The sequence below is a fragment of the Peromyscus maniculatus genome, chromosome 3 (assembly GCF_049852395.1).
Source record: "Peromyscus maniculatus bairdii isolate BWxNUB_F1_BW_parent chromosome 3, HU_Pman_BW_mat_3.1, whole genome shotgun sequence".
In the NCBI taxonomy this organism is placed as follows: Eukaryota; Metazoa; Chordata; class Mammalia; order Rodentia; family Cricetidae; genus Peromyscus; species Peromyscus maniculatus.
Window position 1 is genome coordinate 62,617,405 of NC_134854.1, and position 26,406 is coordinate 62,643,810.

Consider the following 26,406-nt stretch of genomic DNA (forward strand, 5'->3'; position numbering starts at 1 on the left):
GACAGAGAAAGCAGAACCTGCCAGACCTAGTGATGTCCAAAATAGGGATAGGACAATCTCAGAGTCTCTTTCACATTCCTGATGGTTTGTGCAAACACTGATATAAACTGTGCTTCATTCACAGTAAAAGGATTCAAAACAATAGTTTAGATTCTAGAAGGCTGTCACTCTGTGCAGAGAATACCAAGCCTTGACTAGCTGGAAGTGTAACTCTGTTCTACTGAACCCAATCATTTTTGATAAGATAGAACAAAATTGTTTTGGCACAGGTTGATTCTCAGGGAGGAAGCTCAAATTAAGTTTTTGTCTTGTTTGGATGAGGAAGGGAAAAGGCAGACTTCTCCACCCTGGCCCATTACAGTTCATGGCCACAGCCCAGTCATCTGGCACAAGAACAGGGGGAGCATGCCTTTGTTCCCCAGAATTTATTAGCACCTGGACCAAATCCAAGGTATTGAGGCCTAAACTGTGGCAGCTGCCGGCGACTTTCACTTCTATACAAAGTCTAGAAGGTCTGTAATTAAGAGTTCTAGAAATAAGAGCCAGTGGAACCTAACTATACATGGAAACAAAAATGTGGGGGAAAGAGTCAAGAGTTTTCCTAAGAATTGAAAAACAGAATTTTCTGTTTTACTTAATGAGTCATCTTTCTAGTGTAAACGACAATTGAGCCCAAACAAAAGGTTAAGGGCTTTCAAACATCCTATTCTTTCCTTCCCTGGGGGTGGGAGGTGTGGTGGGGCTGGGGGAATGACTTGGTTTCATACAATAAGCCACTAAGGAGACTCTCTGGTCAACCTTCTCTTGGCCTGATGTGCCCATAGCAGCAGATTGTGGTAAGTGACACATAAGGAACACACAGCTTTCAGAAAGGGAAGGTTTTGAAAACAAAGTGTCAGGAAAGTGCAATGCAATTACTTTTTGGTTTAAAAAGAAGGATGTTGCCAGTGCCAAGACGATCCTTTTTTTTAAGGAGGAGGAGGATGGCATGAGAACGGTAAAAGGCTTCCCTTGCTACTGACAGATGATAAATCACAATTTCAACACAATGGAGGCACAAATTAGAGCAACAGCCTGCTGACTCTCATTTATTTGTAAGCAGATACATCAGAAAGCCAAGAGGTTGTTCTAGATAAAACCCACGGTAAACCCCGTAGAAAGCAGTCTCAAACTCCTTCACCAAGCCACTACTTTTAACAGCTACAAATTCTACCATAGCCTTATCTCTGAGGCCCTGGTGTTTGCTAAATCTCTTTTAATTTGTTAATGTTCCATAATTTAAATTCATTTTCATCTAAGGCACAAAAGATAAAGGCTTCAAGACAGAGAAATAGAGAAGGCTACTCTACAGGCTGCCATACTCTAAGTTAGTGGCCTTTTTCTCTTACCAATTCATATATGCATGTAGCCAGCAGATACCTGGCTCTCCAGTTAGAGCAAGCCCAGGAGGAAGATGCTGGCATACTTCTTGTATTGATTAGATAGTATCTGGTACTGCTAAGTGAAGTTTCTTGAAATGTTGAGAATGGCACAGTCCACTACTCTACATTTATGAAAGACCTTGGCAATCATTATTGTCTAATATGAACAAAGTGCTTTTACCATCAAGACTATGGTAAAATCTAGACCATAATCCAAGGGGACATGAGTTTTGTTTGGTGATTTCTGGGGGTCGGGGGGTGGGGGCAGGTGTTGGAGGAGATGGTGTAGGATTTCAGCCCAGGATCTTAAATATACTAGGCAAAGAAGCGCTTTATCACTGAGCACTCAGGTCAGGTAACATGCTCATATTACATGAATGTTTTGATTAATTAGTTAGGAAATTATTATCTGTGGTTGAGCTCATGTGAATGTGACAAACAATAAAAAGATGGCATATAAAACATGAAAGAAAATTTACTGTAAATGAGGACTAGGAAATGGTTAGAAATAGAAGAGGGAGTAGGAGACAGGAGAGCGGAGGGAAAGAAGAAACGTCAGGGCAACAGTGACTGGCTGGGTGGAGGCTGTAGACTGAACATTTATAACAGCGGTATGAGGCACACCATTAATATCTCTAACTTACCAAGAGATCCAAAATTATACAGTCATGTAATAGCAAAATGGAGGGGTTTATTTCATGTCTGTTTACCTCCAAAATCTACTGGGGGATGAGAGGGTACCATAGGGTACCCAAAAGAATTTGTCTTATACTACATCTAAACATTATGCTTCAAGTACTCAAAATTTTCTGTTCCTGAATTAATTCCCAAAAAATTCCCCTCCCCCACTAAGTGCTACTACAGGGCCTGGGAGAAATTTCCCCTATGCTTTTAACCTTTTCTGAAAATGTCTCTACAATTTCTATTACTTTTTAAGAGATCCCTCAGTATGAACAGCAGCCAGTCTCTTAAGCACCATCACAACTAGAGATAGAAAAATTAGTAAAAACTCCATTGCTATTTCCCTTAATATTTTTTAACTGTGACGACCACAGAAATTATAAAGACAAAAGGCTTGAAATGGTATTTAAATAATCCAGACATTTTGGTTATTGGTAACCATGTCAAATGTCCCTTCTTCTTATCACATCAACTGTACTAGCCAAAGAAATAAAGAAGGAATGCTTGTGGGAGGTCAGAATGGCCAGACTGAGAACTATGTCCACAACCTGTCCATACAAGGCCCCAACAAAATAAGGCAAAGTCAACACAGAAACAGAACAAAGCTCTAACGATGATGGATAGGAAGAGAGCATGATAGCAGCACAGCAGGAAATATGTGCAGATTCTGAATGATGGGAAGCAGAAAGGATCAGATTGGTGGAGAGATGGTAGCTTGATCACCAAGAAGACAGAAAATTTCCAATACAAAGGACCATACGGACGAGGCTCTGAGGACACTATCAAATCATCCACTAGAAACCCCATTCAGAAGAGCTGCACAGAGGGAGCACTCCTGGATCTCCCTGAAGCCCACAGAATCACTAAGAAGAGAAGGGTCTGGTCTGACATTGGGCAAAAACTCAACAAATACATTTATGAGCAGGCATGTTGTTACAGACATGCCTGTTATCCCATACTTATATGTGAAATCCCGAAAAATATGGGTTGTTAGCAGAAAACCATAAAAAAGGCTCATGGAAAAAAAAAAAAAAAAAAAAAAAAAAACAGGGCTGCAGATATCCCATTTAAGGCACATGGATCTTTGTAAAGTATGGACTTACAAAAAGTGCATTAGTAAAATTACCCACAACACTGAGGGTCTACTGGCAGAGGACTTTTTAGTTCTTCAAGTTACCTTGTCTCCAGCTCCTTCTAGATGAGATTTGAAGAGAGAGAGGTGCTTTGGAAACAGATTATTTTAATCAAAATATAAAAACCAACACAGTTAGCCTTCATCATTAGTCCATTGTTTTCACATGCAAGGATTCACCTTCACAGATTTTTTTCCTTACATTTCCAGCTTGCTACAGAGGCTACCCATAAAACAGAAGAAAGTATAAAGGTTCTAGAAGCCACCAAGGTTCTAACACCTTCTATGGAAAGAAGATGAAACTGTAGATTCCTCAATTTAGAGCTCGAGGTTTGTAAGTCTCTCTTCATTAGTCTACAACTCTCCTTTATAGGTGAGACGGGTATCTTCCATTTTTAAGTCCTTGAGAATACCCTTTAAACAAATGTGACTTCCAACTCAATACCAAAGCCAGTCTCCAAATTATCAATCAGCAGGTAGTTTGCCTCAAAGAAACGTGTTATGGTCATGCAGACAGTAGGAAATGCAACTTTGAAACAACCAGATGGCTTCTGTGGCCTGGACGAAAAGCAGGGCAATATTCTGAGAGACCTCTGCACAGCACTCTGCAGCCAGTGTCTGCTCTGTGAAGTACATAAAGCTCCCAACAGAGCCCTATCAGCCATGACAACTTGACTGAGCTCTGTGATTTCTTGCTCCAGGCCTGATATTCAGGAAGTACCATAGAAGGAAGGCTGCCTGTGATAAAGCTGCCCACATCTTCCTTTCCCATCTGAGATGTCTGGGGAGCAGCACTATGATAATGAGGAGACCACCATCAACTATTAAGCATCTGCCCTTCTCCATAAATATAAGTCAAAGCACACAAAGTACTCAAGGACTTGAGAAGGAAAGGAGCAAATAAACAAAGAAAACATTCAATCACGGAGGAAACAGATACTTCTGATAACACAAACAGGTGTTCACTCTTTCAAAAAGTATTCAGAGATAATAAAATGGTTTACAAACTAGAAAGATGGTATTATAATGGTACATTTAAATAGAAACTAAAGTAAGTGCTAAAATAAAACAAAATAAAGTGAGCTACATTAATAGAACTGTGTGCAAATTTTGTGAAGGTGGGAAATCCTTCTCGTTTACCAATATATTATGATGCCTAACACAGTGCACAGAATATAACAGGCACTCTATAAATACATGAAGAATAAGCTAATGGGTAACTAAATGGATAAACAAGTACAATGAATGAATAAGCAAAAAGTGAAAGTAAGTCAACCATGTGTGATTGGCTGGCCAAACAAGTTACCTGGAAGATTTAGTTGAAGGCACCAATATCAAAAGAAACTGTAAAGAAAGGTCTTTAGAGACAGCCATAGAAAAAGGTCAAATACTAGTAAAATTTACAGAAGCAAAGGAGAGAGTCAAACAGGGAGAAACTAATCCTAGATAAAGTTAAAAAGAAAGTCTAGAATCCAAGTGCGGTGATGCACACACATATATTTCTAGCACTTAGGAGGCCAAGGAAGGTGGATTGTGAGTTCAAGGCCAGCCATAGCAGGCCCCTGTCTCAAAAATCTTTTAAAAATGAATGTTCGCATTTTAAAGGCTCAATAAATATGTAGCAGGGGGAAAACAACAATTTTATAGCATTTTGGAAAACCAAAGTTAAATAAAATATTGTAAAACTTCAGGAACAGGATGGGAAGAAAAAGCTACATTTACAGAAATGGAAATTGAATTTCTCATAAACATTGATAAAACAATAAGTATAATTACTTCAAAATTCATAGAAGATGAAAAAATTGGTTATTTTGAAGGTAGAATAATCAAGAGTACAGCCCAAACCAAGACAGTTCTAGACATGTGGGGATTCAAAAAGTTTGCTTCTCACACAGGGGGGAAATGAAAGATGTTTTTTTCCCCAACGAGATGAAAGGTAACAGTACAGAGAGAACAAGGAGGTGAATTGTAGCTTAACTTGAAGCAGAGAAAAGAAGAGGTGGGAAGAAACCAATGCACACATCTTAGAAGACAGTAACACAGATTTCTCTTCCACAGGCTTACTCACTATTGTCTCATTTTTGGTCTAATATAATTCTAATGTCTAATACAATTCTATATTATAACTGCTCTGGGGGCAGAATTAAACTTTTAAGATGAGTTTACAGACAAAGTAGAGAAGACAATTATAGTGACAGAAGAGAAATGCAATCAACGTTACAGATCCTGATCACCTGGGGCGAGTGTTTAAAAGAAGTTTGAGTCTGCCATTTTCCTTAACATTCAGAATAGAGAGCACGTCAATATCACGGTAACCAGAAACAAATTAACTGAACGTTAGAAGCCTGCTGTTTAAAGTTATCATCTATGACCCATCAGGTGAAAGCACCAGAGGCTCCTGAGAGCATCTGAGCTACCTGGTGGAACAAGGGTAACTGAATGGAATCCCCAGAGTTTTCTACCCTGAATGACCCCAAGGCAAAGAACAGGCAGATTTCAGTGAGTGGCAAGGGAATGTTTCATTTAGTTGTTGATCTATCTAGTGGTTATAGGAAGAATTAGTTCTCGTATTGAATTCACCCTATTTCCAAGTGGTAAGGTAAGGTCTCTGCAAAAGCCTGGCAAAACTGGAACAGAAATTAACCTTTTTATGCCCCAAATAAATAACATCATTTCTGTTTCTTGAAGTAAAACCTCATAAATATGGCAAAGCTAGTGAATGTCCATGAGAAAAGCAGGCAAGGTATGCCTGAAACCCTATACTTAGGCTGAGGCAGAAGAGTCAAGAATTCAAGATCATCCTCCACTACATAGTAAGCTTGAGGTCAGCCTGGGCCATGGGTAACCTTTTTCACAAGAAGAAAGAAAAGAAGAATAGAGGGGAGAAGTGAAGGGTGAGCAGAGAGATGGCTCAGCAGTTATAAGCTTCTACTGATCTTACCAAAGACCTGAGCTGGGTTCCTGACAAGCACATCTGGCAGCTCCAGTAACTCTACCTCTAAGGGATCCAATAGGCTCCCCAGGACTCCACAAGCACCTATACTCACAAGTGCACATATTCCACACGCCCAACACATATTCATATAATTAAAAAACAAAATCTTAGCCGGGCGGTGGTGGTGCACGCCTTTAATCCCAGCACTCGGGAGGCAGAGCCAGGCGGATCTCTGTGAGTTCCAGGCCAGCCTGGACTACAAAGTGAGTTCCAGGAAAAGGCGCAAAGCTACACAGAGAAACCCTGTCTCAAAAAAACAAAACAAAACAAAACAAAACAAAACAAAAAAATCTTAAGGGGCTAAAAAGATGGCTGAGTGGTTAAGGCTGCTCTGTCAAAAGATCTGGGTTGGATTCTTGGGCACCTATATGGTGCACTGGCTCATAATCATCTGTACAATACTTCTAGGGGATCTGATGCCCTCTTCTGGCTTCTACAGGTACCAGGCTCAAAAGTGGTGCCTAGATATACATGCAGGCAAAATACCCATACACATAAAATTAAATAAATAACACGTAAGTCTCATGGTTCTTAGGAGACATCAGCCTCAATTCCTCTCTTGTTGGGCCTGCATCTATCAATATTCCAAGACAGTCTTCATGAGAAGGAACTTCCTGGCCTAAGGCAAAGCCTCACTGTCTCTCAGGCTCTCCATGGTCTGCTGTGGGAAAAAGAAAAAAGAGAGCTCTAAATCAGCTCAGGAAATATTCAAGTCCCCATAGCCAGGCAGTCTACTCAACTGCTACTGTAAAAAGGAAAAATAGGGAAAGAGAAAGCTCTCACATAATTTGTACATCCACAGGTACCATTATAAAGAGCCACACTGAAGCTCCATAAAGCAATAATGGCTATCAAGCAATCAGAAACCAAGAGTTTTAAATAAGCAAGGCTTGGCAGCGTGAGCTTTTCATAGACAGTCACAAAATATTTGAACAAAAGAGACAGATTTGTCTGAAACTCAAAACTATTTTCTAGACTCCAGTCCTGAACTTGTCCAACTGTCATGTTCTCGAGGTGCCTTATGGGATGCGTCTCTCTAAATGATTGCTATCCTTGAGCTATCAGAGGACAGAGTCAAGGACTTTCCCAAGTATTGTTAACCATTAAGGACACAGACAAAACTAATGGAAGTCTTTCTTTTATTCAAAGTGAAGACTGTATAAATTACGTAGCCCATGCCTCCCAGAAAACAACCTAAGTATCTCTTTTAAATGCAGGTAGGGTTAGGTGGGGCTTAGTCAGAAAACAGAACTTCAAGAAGCGCCTTTCTTTCCAGGTGTAGCTTGAAAGTGAAATACAACTGCTATGTTTTAGGAATTGAAAACAAAGGGGGAGACTGACTGAGAGAGCTTCAAAGCTATGGAACTTGAGTCAGAAAAGCTCAAGATTGTATGATACTCACTCTTATTGTGACTGGGAGTGGGGGTCTGGGGGTGGAGAGAACTAACTAGGATTTAAAAAGGATTATTCTAGCAGAGTGAGACAAGACTTAGCCCAATGTTTTAGTGGAACAGCTGGAACGAAAGTACCCCTGATAATCAAAACCGAAGAAAGGCAAAAGTCAGCCCCTTTGCTTTCAAAAGTCTGTCTCATATGACTATAGGAAAGGGAAGCTCTATCTGTGAAGAATTCAGAAAGATAGAAGGGAGTTCACAAAGATGGGGCTGAGTCTGCTGGACGACACTCGTGGAGCAAAGAGGTCACCTCAGAAGTCCTAAACCCACAGAACTTGGACAACTCCTCAGGAGGCAAGGCCCTACACTCATACCAGTATCAAGATGAGTAGCAGAGGATATGAAGGGATGGTGAAGGGCCATGCACAAATGCAGGTGAGAACACAGGAAGGGCAAAACTACTCCAAAAAACCAATCATCTCTCTCGAAAGGTAAGCTGTAAGAGAGATGTAACCAACATCTTCCCACCATTTGTTGTCCTTATTCCATTTCTGAGCCATTCTTTACCTGTCTAAAACATGGGCCCCTGCACCATTTCCTACCATTGTGAAATACGCCATATATTGAGAAACAATGGGAAATGGCTTGACTGACAACTGTATCTTGATATACGGCTGTTTTCCAGGGGTGAAGTTGGGGAAATGGGGAGATGAAGTGTATAACTGTGTGAAGCTTGACTCTAGCTTTAGTTTTAGGTGACTTTTAATAAATATGAACAACTTTTATTTTAATACCATATACAGGGAAAATGTGAGCTATGAGTTAATAGATTTTATGGATTTGCCAAATTGGAGCTGAAAGTAATTGAGAAGTCCAGCACAGAGAAAGGTCACCCCAGAAAAATCTCACTTTTCAAGAAAGCACTGGCAAGAAGGAAAGAATGAGATTTTAATCACTGCAGCTAATTACATAGAAGACTAAATCACAAGAAGAGTTATTTAAGTGTCTTAAATACAATAAAAAGTAATTAACAGGAAGCGCCATCTTGACAGCTTCATGTCACAAACCAGGCCTAAAAAGATCAGCTAATTCCCAACCCGGGAGCCAAAGAATGAGAAAGACTCAAGGTTTGATCTTTTTATTTTTTATTTAAACTGTTTTGATTAACAGATAACAGCTCTTGCCAACTCCACAGTGAAGTTAATCAAGAAAAAAATTTTAATCTATTAGAGGAATGATGAACCCTGTTTGCATCGATTCCCTAGAGGGTAAGACACAGGAAGCTGAAGCCCGGGTGACAACAGCAAGGGCCTGGGAATCGATTCCCTCCCGTACATCAAGGGAAAACCATAAGGCTTCCACTGACCCCTACTGAGAATACAGACAATTCACACATTTTGCATGTGTGGTACATCTAAAAGTTTCCTTTGAAATAGCCCTTTGCAAGACACCATCTCATCTGCCTCTTTCTTCCTGGAATCACCAACTTCAAAGGAGCTCTTCCAGTTAGGAGTCTGAACAACAAGAGAACCATGAGGTGTGGGGCAGGCCGCCTAGGCATGGACAGATCTCTCCTGCACTGCACACTAGTCTGACAAGCCTGCCTTCCAGAGAGGAAGTGCTCGCTACAGATTGCCCTTAACCTTCCCTTAACATCCCCACACAGCCTGTGACCACAGCAAGTGAAGGGCAGGTGCTTGAGAGAGGGGCAGAGGGTCACTCTCATCAACCGGGACACCTCACTGAATTTGTTCAGTCATTTGATTTGTTTCCAAGTCAAGTTTTTCCTGGGTATGCTTGCTATTTTAATTATGTACTTCTTTAAATATCACATTAAGCAGTGAAATATAAGCACACAAGGAATATGTTTATGAAAACCCACATGCCTTAAAAGTTGAACAGAGAGGAATGACTTTAAAATGGCTGCAAACCAAGTGAGCCAGACAAGCATAGCAGAAAAAGGCAGAGAAAAATTCAAAATGAGGAGATTCTGCAATTAGTATTTTTAAGTCCTCATTTCAGACAATAAGTTATGCTGTTCACTAGGGTAGCAAGCAAGTGCCCTGTGTTTCTCACGTACTAGAGATTTGAAAAGATGGGCTCAGTGGGTACAGGTGCTGCTCAAGCCTGACCACCTGTTTGATCCCTGGAACGTAGGTGGTAGAAAGAAGAGAACAAACTCCCTCAAGGTGTCCTCTGACCTCCACACGGGCACTGCAGCTGATTCATGCCCTTCAAGCCACCTATCTGTACAAACAAACATAAGAAAACCCTCTTTCCTACACAATGGTTTTAGATAACTAAACACTAAATCAAAGGAGTCTTAATACAAATTATTTCTGAATGAGTTAAATGTTTGAATTTCCTTATTAATAACTCATTCATCTACAATATTATTTTAGTTGTGTTTCCTTCCTTCCTTCCTTCCTTCCTTCCTTCCTTCCTTCCTTCCTTCCTTCCTTCCTTCCTTCCTTCCTTCCTTTAACTAAAGAAAGTTCAAGAGTGAAAAGAGATAGGTAAAAACAAATCAACTTCAGAGGGAATACAGAAAGCAAGTCTGGAGGTCCACCTGCTAGGGATTCTACCTTTAACACCAAGCTTCCAAAACAAGTAAAGAAGGAAAACTCAGCTACTGTCCTGATTAGACAGAAACAAACCCAAAACAGGTGGAGAGATGGTTTAACTTAAAAGCCTTCCTGGGCAAGCTTCATGACCTGAATTTGATCCTAGAATCCCCAATGAAGGAGAAGAGGCTCCTGAAAGTTGTCTTCTGACTTCTACATGTGTACGTGTACACACACACACACACACACACACACACACACCACAAAAGTGTAGCCATCCAGGGAACGAACACTCCAGCACTTCTAAGTATGCTTCCTAAAGGGCCGTGAACAGCATTACATTAACAACAAATTTCTTATACTGTCTGTCTGCTCGCTGCTGGAGCTTTGACAGGAATAGAGAAGACAAAGCTCCCTCATGCCAGGGTGATAACAGTCTAGGGAATGATGGCCCCAACAGTACCAGTAACCTCTAATGTCGAGATTATGTCAGATCTCTCCTTTCAAGATAAACCAAGTACGGAGCATATAAGAAACTCCAAGAACTCAATGCCTAAAAAGCAGGTGATTGAACTTCAAAACAGGCAAATCACTGGAACAGATATTTCTCAAAAGAAGGCATACAAATAACCACATTAGAGCAGAGTCATCACTACTAATGATCAGGCAAACAAAAAATTGTAACCCAAAGAGACAATGAGTTATCATCTCTACCCAATTAGAATGGTCATGATCAGAACAGTAACAAATCACAAAGGGTACAAGTGGAGAAAGGGGACCTTGAGCACTTTTTTGGGAGTCTAAACAGCACAGCCATTATAGAAATACTATAATGTATTTCTCTCTCTCATTCTCCCTAGTGAATCCACATCTGGTGGAATATTAAATAAAAACCTGGACAGGTTGAAGGAGTGATAAAATAAACTTGAACCTAAAGGTCTAAGTCACAGGGCATAGCCACAACTCTTTCGATACATTAAAGTTGGCTGTCCCAGATTATCATAAAAATTTAAGAATCCCAAAAAGCCAGTCCCCAAATATCTGATTTTAGGCAGTGTAAATTTATTTTTAAATATACTTTGGTGGTATGTGAGATAATCCAGTCTGATGAAGTGTTAAACGTTGGTGGAGGCCATCTGCCAAAAATAAAGATGTACGTCTGAACAGACATGAAACTGTTTCCTCAGTAATTAGAGAGCAGGAACAGCAATCTATGGAGATGACTGTTTTTTCCAGTCACAATTTTAATACAGGGAAATACTAACTTCCAGCATTTTGCAATACAGAACCGTACACTCAGCTTGAAAGGATTGGTGATAAATTGATAATATTATAAGATAGTTAGATAGAATGATGATCAAAACATGACCTAGTTTTCCACATTTTGAAATATTATCTGATCTGTCAGAAGCTGGCTTCCTATAAAGCCTGTGAAAGTATGACATCAAATGCCTATATTGGGATTGCCCCACAAAAATGAAACCTACAATTGCTGTGTGAACATTAGCAACATTAATAAACACAGGAGTGGGACTGCCTAAAAATAGTCCTTTCCATATGCAAAAGCAAGAATGAGGGAAAGAGGCTTCTGCTGGACAGGAGAGTTCTAGAAGCTACACAGGGAAACATCTTTACCCTCTTCGGGCTGTTGCTGTAACTTAGATGCACTTGTCATACTGGGCTTTATTGTACATTCAATAAGACAATCCCTGTTTTGATGAAAGCCGCATTCTTTGCTTCCCCTTAAAAGAAAAGAAAAATACCAGTTTGATAACAAACAGCACTTAAGACTGTTAAGGAGAGAAAGAAACAATGACCATGCTGGTATATTTTATGCAAAGTAAAAACTGCTACTGGGGACTGACTGATTGTTTTAATATTTATTGTGAGAGCACGGCCCAGTAGGCTTCCTCCCTCCCCTGGCAGATACCTCCCTTGAAAGACTCTGCTCATCAGCCAGACTACCCAGGGACTTTGGAATGCAGCTGGGGCATAAGCAGTACATTATCTCTATACAAAGAAAATGTCCAGTTAGCTTCTCTCTCCTTTCTAAAGCTCACCTTTCTAAACCAACATACAGAAGCTCTTAACTAATTTTGGACGGTACCTAGGGACAGCTTCATACTCAATAAATAGCATTATTAATAGTAATAATGTACTTCATAGGACCAAGCACACAGAGTCCAATAAATCTTAAATAATAACAATAATGGAAGTATATGATTAGCTAATGAGTGATTATAAAGTACTTTACAAATATAAAGTGCTACATAGGCACATAATTATAATCCACTGGGTTAAGTGCAAGAGAAAGCAAAGCATTGAGAAAGAAGGGCAAGAATTGACTGAACAGAGTATTCAGCTACTTAAAACCAAAGCCAAGTCTGCCAGTTAGAACACTCACATTCCTCCAATGGTGACAGTGGCACAGGTACGCTCTGAAAAGGCAGGCACTGTTTCTGTGGCTGGGCTGGCTGGTCTAATGTAGTCCACAGTCACATTGACCTGGAAATAAAGAATCAAGGGAGTTAGGTTTGGAAGTCTACGATAGCTCAATGGCAGCCATGGACACTTGCACAATCAACTCCGGTGGACTTTACTGATCTAAGATTAACTACAACAAAAAGCCAACTAACACATAGCAAAAAACAAAAAACAAAAAAAAAAAAAACTATAAAAGACAGTATCTAGGATAAACAAAAAGCTTTTGATGCTGAATAGGACAATTTGATTAAAATGCCTTAAGACTCGAACACCTCAAAGACAACATATAGACGATGAGAAAACACTGGCAATGTTGTTCCACTCCAAATGTCACTAGGTAATTGCAATTTTAAGAAAGAAATATGAGCTGAGAATGGTGCTTAGTAACAGAGCACTCGGCTACCATGTACAAGACTATGTTCAATCTGTAGCATTGCAAAAGTACCCCTCTACTACACAACTAAGCAGACATTGTATCCACAAACATCTCCTTGAGATTTACGTGAGAGATCTGAAGACTTGTCCACATAGAAATCTCTACCTGGACATTAACAGCATTTTTGTTCACAGCTGACAATAATTAGAGGCAACCATGATGACCTTCTGGAGATAACAGAAACTGGCAAATCCTGATGGTAGACTATTATTCACTACAGAAATGAGCTGCCATGCTATGAACAGATACAGAAAAACCTCAAATGCTTATTATTAAATGCATGAAGCCCGTCTGCAAGGACTCATACTGCAGGGTCCCAACAGTCTAACATTACGGAAAAGACAAAACTAGGAAGATAGCAAAAAAGATTAGTGCCAGTCAGGGAATAGGTTAGCAGAATTCAAGACGGTGGGGAGCCTTGAGGGCACTGGAACTGTTCTGCCTGCTAGCACAAAGACAGCACATACTCTTAGGTTTGTCAAAGCCTACAGAAAGTCCACTACCAGACATGGACCCTGTGTGTGTGGAGTGATGATGATCATCAGCATCGTGTCATTTTAGCAAACATCTCTCTCTAGTGTGGGACACTGTGCATGGGCAGGGTGGGGGCACAGAATGCATGCATAAAGGTCTCTATATATTCTGCCCAATTTTGCTGTAAACCTAAAACCACTCAGAAAGAATAGTTTATTTTTAAAAAAGAAATTAAGAAAAACACTGATACCCAAAGAAGTCAAATGATTGAACAAAAGATCCACAGAAATTCTACTTGACCGACAAGAGTGGCAGGATTCTTGAGCAACACCAGATGTTAGGACAAAATACTTCTTAGACCATTTCTGCATCAAATACTTGTGTCTAGATATATGACTCGCCTCCTCAGAAAGACTGCATGTCATTTCAGTGTGGACTTCTCCTGGACCAAGGAAAGAACTATCAAGAAGAACAAGATGGCAATCACAAGGAGGCTTGGATCTGATTTCACAGTGTGTCAATCAAAGTGACACGGGTAACTAGGTCTAATGCAACACAGTTGGAGTTAGGAAGGTTTGTGGGATGGGAAATACAAGTATACAAGGAGGAGGAGACCAGAAGAACCTTTAAGTTTTCAACAAACAAAGGACATGCATACAAATAGGAAGCTGCAGGAATAAAATGAGAAGCATTCAATAAATAAATGTGGTCATATTGAACAATACTATTTCTTTATGAAATGGTTTAATATAAACATGTTTATATATCACAACCATTATGTGGGATCCATTAAGAAATATTACAGGTCATATCTGTATGCTTGGTCTGGGCCACAGCCAAGCTTTATATATCTACACTAAAGACAAACCCTGACTCAAACAGCATGAAGCCATTTATTTCTGAGTCCAGAATGCCTTTTCTAAGCACATCATCAATTCTCACCATCAGGCTAAATACAGCATACTGTACAGACATCAAGTTCAGCTATATTGCTAGTCAGCACCATTCCAATTCTTTTGCTTTGTCTGTTCTTCACAAACGTTTTAAAAACAAAACAAGGGGGGCCTCTGGAGATGTTTCAGTTGGTAAAGTGCTCCCCACAAAAACAAGGGTTTGAGTTCTGTTCCAGGCATCCACCTAAAAAAGAAACAGACCAACAGCACACGTATGTAAATTCAGCACCTGGGGACAGAGACAAAAGGATCCCTGGGGCTTGTGCCAGTCTTCTTAGTCAGTGAGCTCCAGTTCAATGAATGGACAGAGGAAGACACCTGATGAGGACCTCTACCTAACTTCTACAAACAAGTAACACACACACAAACATGAAGACACATACAGAAACACATGTACATACATTTTTCAAAAAACACATAAAAGAGACAGATGTCTTAAAATTTCAACTGTCAAGTTACAAACCTGGAGACCACCAAATCACACTTTTAAATGTGGGGAAAAACTGCCAAACCGAAAAACAGGAGCAATATCAGAGACCAGGCACAAAGCTGAAACTAGGTAAATCTTTCTTTAAGATGACTAAGGTAAGGATGGCCCCTAAAAGCAGGCATCTGCATTCCAATTTTATAAATGTGAAGAATGGGCACCAACAGGGGTGAACCCACAGATGCTTGAGAGTTTTTACTAGTTTCCCGGCATGCGGCTGAACTCGGTTAATCTAGGCCAAGGTCAGGCAAGAGGCATGGGAGGGCTGCAAAGAGAGGGCCCTGGTGACTCAGACTCTAGGGAGAAGTCTCAGGTAAGTTAGTTCACCTGGAACTCTCCAGAAAAGGCCTCCAGCATACCTGCCACAGTGAGAGGCCAGAAAACTAACAAGAGGATCTGAAGCCATGGCAAAAAGCACACAGGAGGTCAAAATGTCAGCCAAGTGTCGAGGGGTGGCCAACCATGGAATTAAAAGTCTCTCAGGGCTATAGGGTGTGCAGCTCTCAAACCTCTCAAAGAAGTTTCTTTGTGCAGCCGATAGCAATTTAATGCAGCAACTTACAACTGACCCAATTACATGTATATATGAACAAATGACTAGGGGGTACTCGGCCACAAATGGGAAATCTATCTCACACCCTTTCCCCAAACCTCAGGCACTATCGCAGAAGAGGGGCCGGGAGACTTTAAGAGCCAGAGGCCATGAAGGACTGAAGCAAACAGTGTCTTCTGGACATGAGAGGCTCACTGCAGTCATAAGATCCCAGCACCTGCGGTGGTCTGCTCAAGACCTAAACAAGCTCACTCCAGTCCCTACTCCAGCAAGAGACATGAAGGGTTTCATTAGCCCCATCAGCTGAGGAGCTACAGGCAGCTGATAGCTTCTGGGAAGGGAGAGTCCATTTTCTTTAAGGACATGTCTTCTGGCACGTTGATCATATTCCAGTGGATGGTCCATACCCAGAAGCATATGGATTGCAAAAATGAGTTATGAAGTGGGAGAGGTAGGGTGATAGGGATAGATTTAGGAGGAACTGGGAGACAAGAATATGATTTAAATACATGGTATGAAACTTTCAAAGAATTAATAAAATATTTTTTAAATACATGGAAACGACAAAGTAGACATAATCCCAGAATTTTTAATAACCCATTCAACAAACTCATGCCCCTAATTTCTACTAGTAGAATCAAAGAGAAAAAAATCATCATTTGCTTAAAAATAAATTAAGTGAAGCTCAAAGTTACCTTGTACCTGCCAATGCCAAGCTTCTTCCTCAGCTATTAGCATAGAAATATTACCAGGAACATTTTCTCTAGTTCAACAGGGTCACAGGGGTAGTTGTGGTTATGGTGGAGCAATGATAACACAGAGTGAACACCCGTGCTTCCAGGCCAGATGGTCAGCCTGAGGTGTCACCCCCAGACTGCCTTCCAAGGGAACCCATGGGGACACACCTCCCACACACACCCTTTAATCTTTAATAACCAAAAGAAATAACAACTACATTCATCTTTCAATTAATTATTTCCTATGTCAAGAGAAAGAGAATTGCAAATGAGTAAGAGATTAAAGGGCCCTTCATGGCGGCAACATTATTAAAGAAAATCTCGGATACAAATGAAGCTCTGAGAATAGCCCCCAGCCAAGACACACACCTGCAGGCAGCTATGACAAACCAGGAATGAAAGCCAATGTGTAATTAGCACTTATGTCCCTCTCCTGTGGATTCTCAGATCTGTTCCTCTACTTGGAGTTTTTCATCTCCAGATATTCATCACTGACTTGTCAATCACTCTGAAAAGTCGAAATTTAAACAGGTTCAATTAAAATGACTGGAAATCTTAGAAATGTCTGTTTGAATAAATGATGACCTGAATTTTGGGTTTGTGGTAAGTTCATATGAAATGGCTTTAGTTAAAGAGAAGAAACTGATGAATATAAAGGTGGTCCTTCCTGTGTCAGCAAAGATGCTGATGATAACGAAATGACAAAATATGAATTACCCATCCACTGAAGATCAGATGGTAGAAAGAAAGACCGTGGCAGCCAGATGCTCCAGAAATGTTTGGTTGACATGTGTGTGACATCTTCACATGGATCCAAGAGCATTAGACTGGAGTTTTATAGTATCACTTAACTCTAAAACTGTAAAAGACAGCCTAGCCAAAAATGGCATATTACATCCTAATTTCTTTTATCTTTGTAATTTATACCTTCCTTTTGCACAATTAACTGGAACATACAGATTGTAAGCACTAAGAGTGGGACGACCATGTCTTTTGTTCAGTGAAAGAACTGGCATATGACTTGCAGTTGAACATACAGTAAATATTTGTGACATGAATGAATGTATGTAATCAGGAATATTTTCAGGCATAAACTTCTGGAGGACACTTTGAAATGAAAAGGTTGGGCATTTTAAGGACACCTTGGAAAGCTGTTGGCAACTCTCTTGTTTCATATAACAAGAACAATGCTTTCAACTGTGGGTGTGGTGATGGATGCCTGAGGAGAGAAAATCAGTTTAAAATTGTGATGAAACTCCAATGTTTACCAAGAAAAAGTAACTACCACGAGAGACAAAGCAAGCAAAAAATACATTATAGTATTTCTCATAAAATTTGTTTCTCGAAGCTATTAACGAACACCAAGCAGTCTAAACAATGTGAGGCCACTACATTGCAGAATCTTCTTTGAACAAAATGTCAGGGAAACTTTGGAGGAACTCAGATGATTTCCTAAGTCTACATCTCTGTCTCACATGTAAAGCCTGAAAGCAGGTAATATAATGAAATCACATTGGACATACTTAGATGCTGAGCATCTATGGACATTCTTCACATAAGTAGAGACTTAAAGACATCAAATCGCCAAAGAACTGGATAGATGCTAATTTAATAAGGAAATATGGTCTACCTAAGCATTAAAGATGGGGTAAGGAGAAGAGCAACTGCATATCCATAACATTTCCAGGTCATGGCTAAAGTTTACTTTTAATATAAATAGATCAGCTATGTGAAACTATTTTGTATAATTACCACATAATCCCACCTATTAGTCACTGTATTAGTCCACACAGTGAGTCATAAATTCATAGGAAGCTGCAAAAAAGACTCTTCCTCTAGAAATCAGCTGTTCTGTGCCTGTTCTCATGGCAGAATTTGTGGGTAGTTATGGAAAGCTTCTATGAACCTCTGACACACAGAAAATGGCACCATCGGGGCCTAAATCCAAGGCCCACTGCCCAGAAACAATAGCGAGTAAAACCAGAGAGCTTCAAAAGGCAGGCAAGGAAGCAGTGGAGCAGCCTGACTCCCAACAACCTCATAGAGCAGCTGTGTGAACCTGCAAGTGTCACTGAGTGTCTCTGTGTCTGCCCTGCTCTGCTTGGAAGGAAAGCATTAGTATGCATGGGACATCGGAACAGGGCCTGACTCAGTAAGTTCCATGCAAGCACTTATTTTGAGATAAACAGGTACCGATTTTCTCAGAACAGTGCCTGGCACAGAGTAAGTGCTAAATAAGTACATATGAGATAAATAAACACACCTACACATACACATATGCATAAATAAGACACATGTTGACTCAAGTCATTAGACTTCGAAAATCATTAGACAGACAGACTCAATTAAATACACTTTTCTCCTTAAGGAGTCACAGCAAACAAGAATGTGTACCTCATACATATTCATCCCAACTTCAAGATAAGTAGGGCTTATTTTAAAGAATGACACACTATTTAGTATTTATTTAAATGTTTTAAGGATTAATTTTGCAGGTACTAGTTATTGGATATTTTATTTACTGAAGATAATTGGAGCAGAATGCTGTGAATCATCTCAATTAGTAGGTTAACTGGAGAAATTATGTGCAGGATACTTCTTGACTTATTAAATGAGGAAGACAATGGACACCAAAGAAAGACCACCAGTACACTTTCTTTGTACTAATGGAACTTTCCATACATAATGCTCCTCACTATTTAACTTATGCATCCTTAGTCCTTCCCTGGCTAAAAGTACCTTATGGAATCATTCTGAAAATACTGATAGATATTTTTTAGCAGTTTGAAACAAGTCAGTTACCCATTCATCTAGGAATGGAACAATCTCAAAACACATTGGTATTGATGACCCTTTCACATATAATTACAAGTGCACTTACATGACTCTCATGAGAAAGACACTGTCAAATTTACCTGCTTCTAGTCAATACGTGAAAGAACCCTGAGCACAAAATGAGAGCCCCTGTGCATGTCTACATTTGGCTAGTAGCAACAGTGAGTAATTAAAAAGAAACAGATGAAATTAATCTTATTTATTTCATACATAATTTACACACTACCATCACATTAATTTAAGCTAATATTAAGACTTTTTGTATAAACCCTTTAATATTTGGTATGTTTATATGTACAGCACATCTCCACTTGGACACCCTCAATCACATATGGCAACGGCCCGAGCCACTTGGTACTGTATTCCTAGCCTATTTAAGACTTTCGTAGTACACAGAGATTTATGTATTTATTTGATCTGAGCTTGTTGAGCTTGTTTATGCATACCATGTGCATGCAGCACAATTTTGAGGCCAGAGAAGGGCATCAGAGGCCTTGGAACTGGAGTTACAGGCAGTTGTGAGCTGTCATGTGGGTGCTAGAATCAAAATTGGGTCTTCCACAAAAGCAGTGAGTGCTCTTAACCTCTGAGCCCTCTCTTCAGCCCACCAGTACAACAAGAGTTTTAACCTTGTTCCTGTTACATGATCCTACTTCTTGGTTCAAATTTTCTCCCTTTATTCCCTGTACACTTTTAATATCTCCTGTTTTTACAAGTCCTTGTGAACATTCAAAAAACAAATATGAAAAAATATGGTATGAAAAAAAATCAAAAAATAATGTTTAACCCTTGTTTTTCATTTAAAAATATTATCTGAATAGACTAGAGAAACACATCACATACTTTTGTAATTCAAAAAGCCATTTTTGGGACGGTGGTTTTCAATGGTGATTTTTCTAGGTGGTGACTAGATGGTGGCAAGTGCCTATGTTAGTTAACGACCACACCTTGACTTCAGGTGCTATTGAAAAGAAAACAAGCAAAAGTTTTTAACAAATAAAGCTTTCGTCAGCCATTTTTATATACTGATGTCTCTTAAATTAAGAAAGCCTTTATAACAAGCATTCATAAAAATGTACACACTGTATTGCTTCATCTATACTGCAACAGATTGAAGGACATAAACCAGTGCTCCTGGGCTACCTTTGCAATCCAGCCTAGACGTATTCTGGAACACCCCCTTCCAAATCACTGTAATTAGGTTTTGAGGCTGCTTGTTTATTCTCGTGAATTTATGTTGCTCTCCCATCTATAATCACCCTTCCCACCTCCCTCACACTGATCTATTTTAACCACATTTCATTTTCATCAATGGAGTGGTAACCTATACTGCTTACATACCTTTCAAAGCCCAGACCCACCTTTCTTACTTGATTCTTTTCTAACAGATGAGTCTCCTACTTCTCCTATCCCACCCCAAGCACACACACATCCCAACCTAGATGGGCAGACGCTTTAATCTGCTTTGACAGAAAAGGTAAAATACAGCATACATAAGGTCATGGGAGACGTTAAGAGTCCCTACCTGACATTAAGCATTCGATTAAGTGGATATCATTGCTGGCTGATAAACCTTCAGCTTGGTAAATATTTAATTAGAAGCACACACAAACTCGAAATTCAAAAATATATGATGAAACATTTTATGAAAGGGGCCATGTAAGATCGGCAAAAATTTTTTGAAGTAGCAATAGCTAATCTGACAGCAAAATATAAAATGAAAATATTCTGAAAATATACTGTACCATTAACCATACAAGAAAATAAAACCATATAAAAATAAATGAGGAAATAAAGCTTTGAAAATTGAAATTACTTTAATTAAATTTGATGGGGATTTAAAAAATAAAATAGAGACCACCATTTAAAAATATCCTCTCAGATGCCAGCATTTTCATTAAGCTTCTTGACTCTTTTTGCTTTTAAAGGATTTTTGTTTTTATTTTATTTGCAATGGCGTTTTGTCTGCATGTATGTCTGTGTGGGGTGTCAGATCCCTTACCAGAGGGGTTACAGACAGTTGTGAGCTGTGATGTGGGTACTGGAAATTGAACCCAGTCATCTGGAAGAAGAGCCAATGCTCTCAACTGCTGAGCTATCTTTCCAGACTCAAACTTGTTTCATAAATCTTTATAATCCCACACATATAATTAAGGAGTGTAACTGGCGTTTGTCCTAACATTCCATTATCTCATTATCATGTCACTGTCATAACTCAAACCCATAACTTTTAATACCAAACCACTTGTCTCTAAAGAAAAACTCAAAGGCACTACCAAAACTATTCACTGAGGTCCCTGGTACATTCCAGCTTATTCCTTATCACAACTATAGCTTCTCATTGCTTCCCTGGGGACAGAACTTGAGGGAGGGGTCTTTCTTCCCCTTCTTCTATACAGTGTCAATCAAAGCCATCTGTGTCCAAAATTCCCAAGGTCATCAGCAGTCAGGGGAAATTAAATCACAATGTTTAGAAGTCTCCCTGGAGGAGTTCCAGCCATATAAGCAGCACAAAAACATGGAGATATGTGGGGCGTTTACCCACCACCCCCACAGCTTCCCAGAGTTTTCTTGAGTGCGAGCAGCAGGAAATATTAGATAGAAGGATTTATAGCGGAGAATCTTGCGGAGATAAACAGATAGAAAATAAAGGATAGCCTCGAGAGGGCCTGGAACCTATTCCAACGGGCCCCGACTGTCTCTGGTCCAGGGTTTTTATAGAGACGCCAAGGGGTGGAGCAAAAGACCTCCTCCCCCAGCACAGCCAAGTGCAGGCCATCTCAGACACCTGCACTCAGGCCCGTGGTCCTGATCATCCTCTATTCAGACCTGCTGGGTAAAGCCACGAGGAACCCCAGAACGGGCTCCCACAGGTCCCCCCTTCTTAATATATAAAAAAATAACTATTAATGGCTTACAGCAATCTCCATAGCTGTTACACCTCCCAGTATGGGAGTAGAGGATGATATAGATGGCATTTCTCTTTTGAATTAGGTCCAAGGTGACTACAGCAGTCTTAGCTGCCTCAAGCCCTTTCTAAACCAAAACTCGGTGACTACAAACTTAAAGAATACCTTAGCTTCATCATTACCATTAACAGGTTAACATAAATATTGCTATACATAGTCACAATTCTCTCAATCTTACAACTCAAAGCAAACTCTTAACAGAACCATTTGAATTAGCATATATGGTGCTATATATAGTTAACAATTTTCTCCGTCTTACAACCTTAACTCAATCATTTGAATTTTCTTGTTAACATAGGAAAAACTTCGATGTATTTACATCAAACTTAAATATTTTCTTAACTCCACAAAACCAGGGTGCATTAATATCAATAGGTTTCTGCGAACATAATTCAATCTCATAACTCCTCCTTTTCTTTATAATTTTTAAACAAAAACTCAAACCTAGTTAGAGGAACCCAAACTTATATGTTTAAACAGTTTCATTTGTGACACAAAACCAGTTCCATAAGTAATTCCATTTTTACATAAACAGTTCCACAAAACAATTCATAAATCACCAGTTAATAAAGCATATATGCACACACAAAACTGCATCTTGATTCTAAGTAGAAATACATTTCTTCATTTAAACAGTTCCATTTTTAACCCAATTCCAGAAAACTGTTCCTAGGTCATTACTATAAGTAAGCTCAAAATTGTCCCATTGCAATGAAATCTCTATTGTTCATTTCATTTAAGTACCAAAATTCAAATGATAAATATTGGTACTAGCCTTCCAAATTTGAAGAAATCCATAACCAAAATGTTTTTGTAATTTTATCTCATTTTAAGTTCAAAAAGTTTAAATAAGAAATAAATTCTGGTATCAGGCTTTTACTTCCAAATATGAAGAGACTTTTTTAACCAAAACTTTTTGCAGTTAATAATTTTTGTTCAAACGAGCGTCTCTGCAACTTTTGTTCTCACAGACAGACCTTTTTAGTTATAGTAAGATTTTAAACCGCACCGTTTTTGCTGTTAGCTCAGGTTTTTCTGTGCTGCGTTGATATTCCACGGATCTCAGCTGCGGATGCCTTGTGCTGGTTCTGGCGTCCGCCATTCTTAGCTTCTTAGCAGCTTCTGGAGCTTTTGAAATCATTTAGACTGCCTACTTTGCAGTCTACTAGGACACTATCTCCTGTGTCTCAGGTGTTTTCACCATATACATTAATAGACTCACACTTAACATTTACATACACTTTTTCGCAAACTCACATATAACATTTTTTGCCTTGCAAAGCATTTAGACTTATATTCAACATTTACACGTTTTTACAAACTCACATACAACATATTAACATCTACTTATTTATACTTTATAGAACTACTTTAGCAAATATATTTCCTATTAATTCTTATATACTTATATTCATTCCATCTTATTTCTTATTTAAACTTACATTTACAACTAGCATCTTACAAGCTTATTACTACATGTCTTAAGACTACCTTATATACTTCTTACAAGCTTATATTCTTAAAGGAACTCTATTGATCTATTTTACAAACTTATATAGGCTACCATCAGCATATATCTAACTTAGCAAACACCTAAAGATTTCTTAACACAGATCTAACAAGACAGAATTTTACAAACTCACATATCTTATATTCGTCTCTCTACTTCTTACTCTTAATTATTATCACCATCTCTATCAGAAAGATTCTCTTAACTAGACAGGAAGTACGTACATCATTTCTAAAGTTTACAGTTTATAGTTAGCTTTGTTATAAAGCACTGGGATTTAGTGAGTGTTGTCATTATAGAGTTGTGATACTTGTTGCTAGGGGATTGTAACATTCTCAGGACGAAGCCACACCCCAAAGTTGCGAGTTCTCTCAGCAGTTCCGGACAGGCAGAGATGCACTGTCAGCGGTAAACGGTTTTTTAACTAGAGGCTGTCCCTTCACCCAAATTCATAATAGCTCCCCTAAATGCCTCAATTCAGACAAACGTTTCTATTACAGCAGTACTTTTGATATGCTCTTCTGAAAACTTCACTTCACGCTGAGGGTGAAATTATCTTATTTAGTTGCTGTAAAGCTCTTCGCCAATACTGCACAGCTATTAGGTGGTATTTTAAGGATTTTTAAGTGACTTGTTTGCTCTTATAGGTAGCTTTTTTGTCATCCAATTACCGTAAAAACTTTGCACAGCTATTAGGGTAAATAAGGCATTTTACCAACAGAGCCCCAAACCGCAAAGCACCTAGTTCCATATCCTTTCAATTTTTCATTGGAACTGACATTTAGACGATTTTCCTCCTTACTTTTTTAAAAACTGTATTTTAAGTTTACCATGAACGTATTTTCGAGCTGACAAAAGTGTTTCAGGACAATGTCGCCATCTTTAGCAGAAAAACTACCTTTCCCAGAATGCATTTCCCTTATATCAGTCCATAATAATATCAGTCCCATATCAGTCCCTTATACCAGTCCCTTATATCATTTCCCATATTTCTTATCAGGTTTGAGAGTCAACTGGTTCTCTTTTACCAGACTTGCTTACAAATTCTTGCCCGGGAGGTTTGAACAACGTTTTTCGCTTTTGCAACGGGAGATTTGAACAAGCACTTTACATTTTTAGCTATGGCACATTGGGAGGTTTCTATTCTCTCCTCAGCTGGCTTTAACAGGTGTCTCTCCTTCATTTGACACTGGCCCCCGAATCAGAACCACACCTGCCTCGTTAGCGCGCATTGAGGCTGGCATTTCTGATAGCAACTTTGCTTGGGGCTTGTGTTTGTTTTAGCCAGTCAGTGAAAAACAAGATCATTTGCAACAGAGCTTTTCCATAGCTCCTTCAGAGATTTTCTTTCACTGATCTTATTCTCATTTTGCTTGTTCCTTCCTTCCCCAGATGCAGAGCTTCAGCTATCTGCGGCTCTGTACCTCTGCTAGCTGCCTTTGGAGGTAGGGGCTTTCTTTTTCTCCCCCTGAATCTGCCTCAAATTCTAGCAGCTTTGTTAGGTCATGCATTTTCTGGGGAGGAATCTGTCCCCTCTGTTTCTTCAGAGTCTTTCTCCCTGACAGTATCCAGTTTGGTCTCAGTTGATCCAGCTACCCCAGAAACAGTTTCTGACACTAGAGCGGCTTTCCCTGCTACTGAAGGTAGGGGCTTTAGTCCGTTTCTATTTTTCGGGGTCTGAGGTTTGTGTTCATAAATCAAGCTTAGCAAGGGAGGTTTTTGCCATCTCTAAACTCCCATTGGACAGGTGTTTTGCCTCATCAGGCCTCCACCTGGCCCAGTCCCCCAGTGGGTTGTGTTTGCTTGTCTGGGTGTTCAAGGACAGAGCTTATGTCAGGGCTAACACTCCCTCATCTCAGGAGTCAGTTGAAACAAAGCTTTTCTCAAAGAGGTGCTTTCTCTGACAGAAAAGAGAGCTTTACTCCTGGATAGTTCTGTTCTGCCCTGGCTGGGCTCTTTCCCCAGACAGCGTTCTGACTCAGCAGCACAACTGCTTCAGACACAGTTCAGCTTTACTGTTTTCCCAGAAAGGTCCTTTCTCTGATAGGAAAGCTTTTTCTCAGATTTCTTTTTGCAGTTGTGGACCTATCAACCCGGGACTTGTAGGAAAGCAGACAACTGTGCTGTTCCCACCAGCTTTAGCTTTGTTTGTTCATTAGCAATCTTCCCCTGGGTCCTGCACCTTCCTGCCTCAGCTGTGCACTCCAGGAAGTTTACAACTGCAGGAACCCTAGTATCCCCAAAATGCACCCCAACTCAGAGACGCTGGCCAGTCACCTCTGGGTTTTTGGTCAGAAGCGAGGATACAATGTTAACAATTTGCATTGCTTCAGGGGATCTTTCCATTCTGAAAGGCTCACTCAGAAACAAAGCATTTGATGCCTCAGCTCCACTGTAACTGAAAAACTTGGCTTTTTTGCTTTTCTCTGGTAAACTTTCCTGCCCTTTTGGGCTCTCTGTAGCTCTTCACCCACACTCTCCCAAGCGTTTCCCTCAGGTACTCTGACCCACTGTCTTTTACTAGCTTGAAGAGAGAGCTTAGAAGACATTTTTAGAAACTTGTCCCTGCCTCCTGCATTGCAGGGAGAATTGTTAAAGCTTGAAAGAACTTAGGTTTTGCTGTCTTAAGTTTGTTGTTTTCCCTTAGAGCTAATCACAGGTGGTCCCCATACTAATATCTTCAGGTGATTCTACTCTCCTCTTTCTAAGAGAGGTTAGAGGCTTTAGTTTTTAAGTTTCTTGAGAGAAAGATTAAGGCTTTTTAGAGAGATTTTTCCCCCC

At 39.7% G+C, this 26,406-nt stretch overlaps 1 protein-coding gene across 1 annotated transcript in view; it reads right to left on the reverse strand.

Annotated features, from left to right (window-relative positions):
- Snd1 (staphylococcal nuclease and tudor domain containing 1) overlaps window positions 1-26,406 on the reverse strand; it is a 428,395-nt gene that overhangs the window by 217,078 nt on the left and 184,911 nt on the right. The window contains exon 12 of the mRNA XM_006979374.4: window positions 12,592-12,692. Coding sequence (XP_006979436.1) covers window positions 12,592-12,692 — 101 coding nt within the window. The remainder of the gene's footprint in view (window positions 1-12,591; window positions 12,693-26,406) is intronic.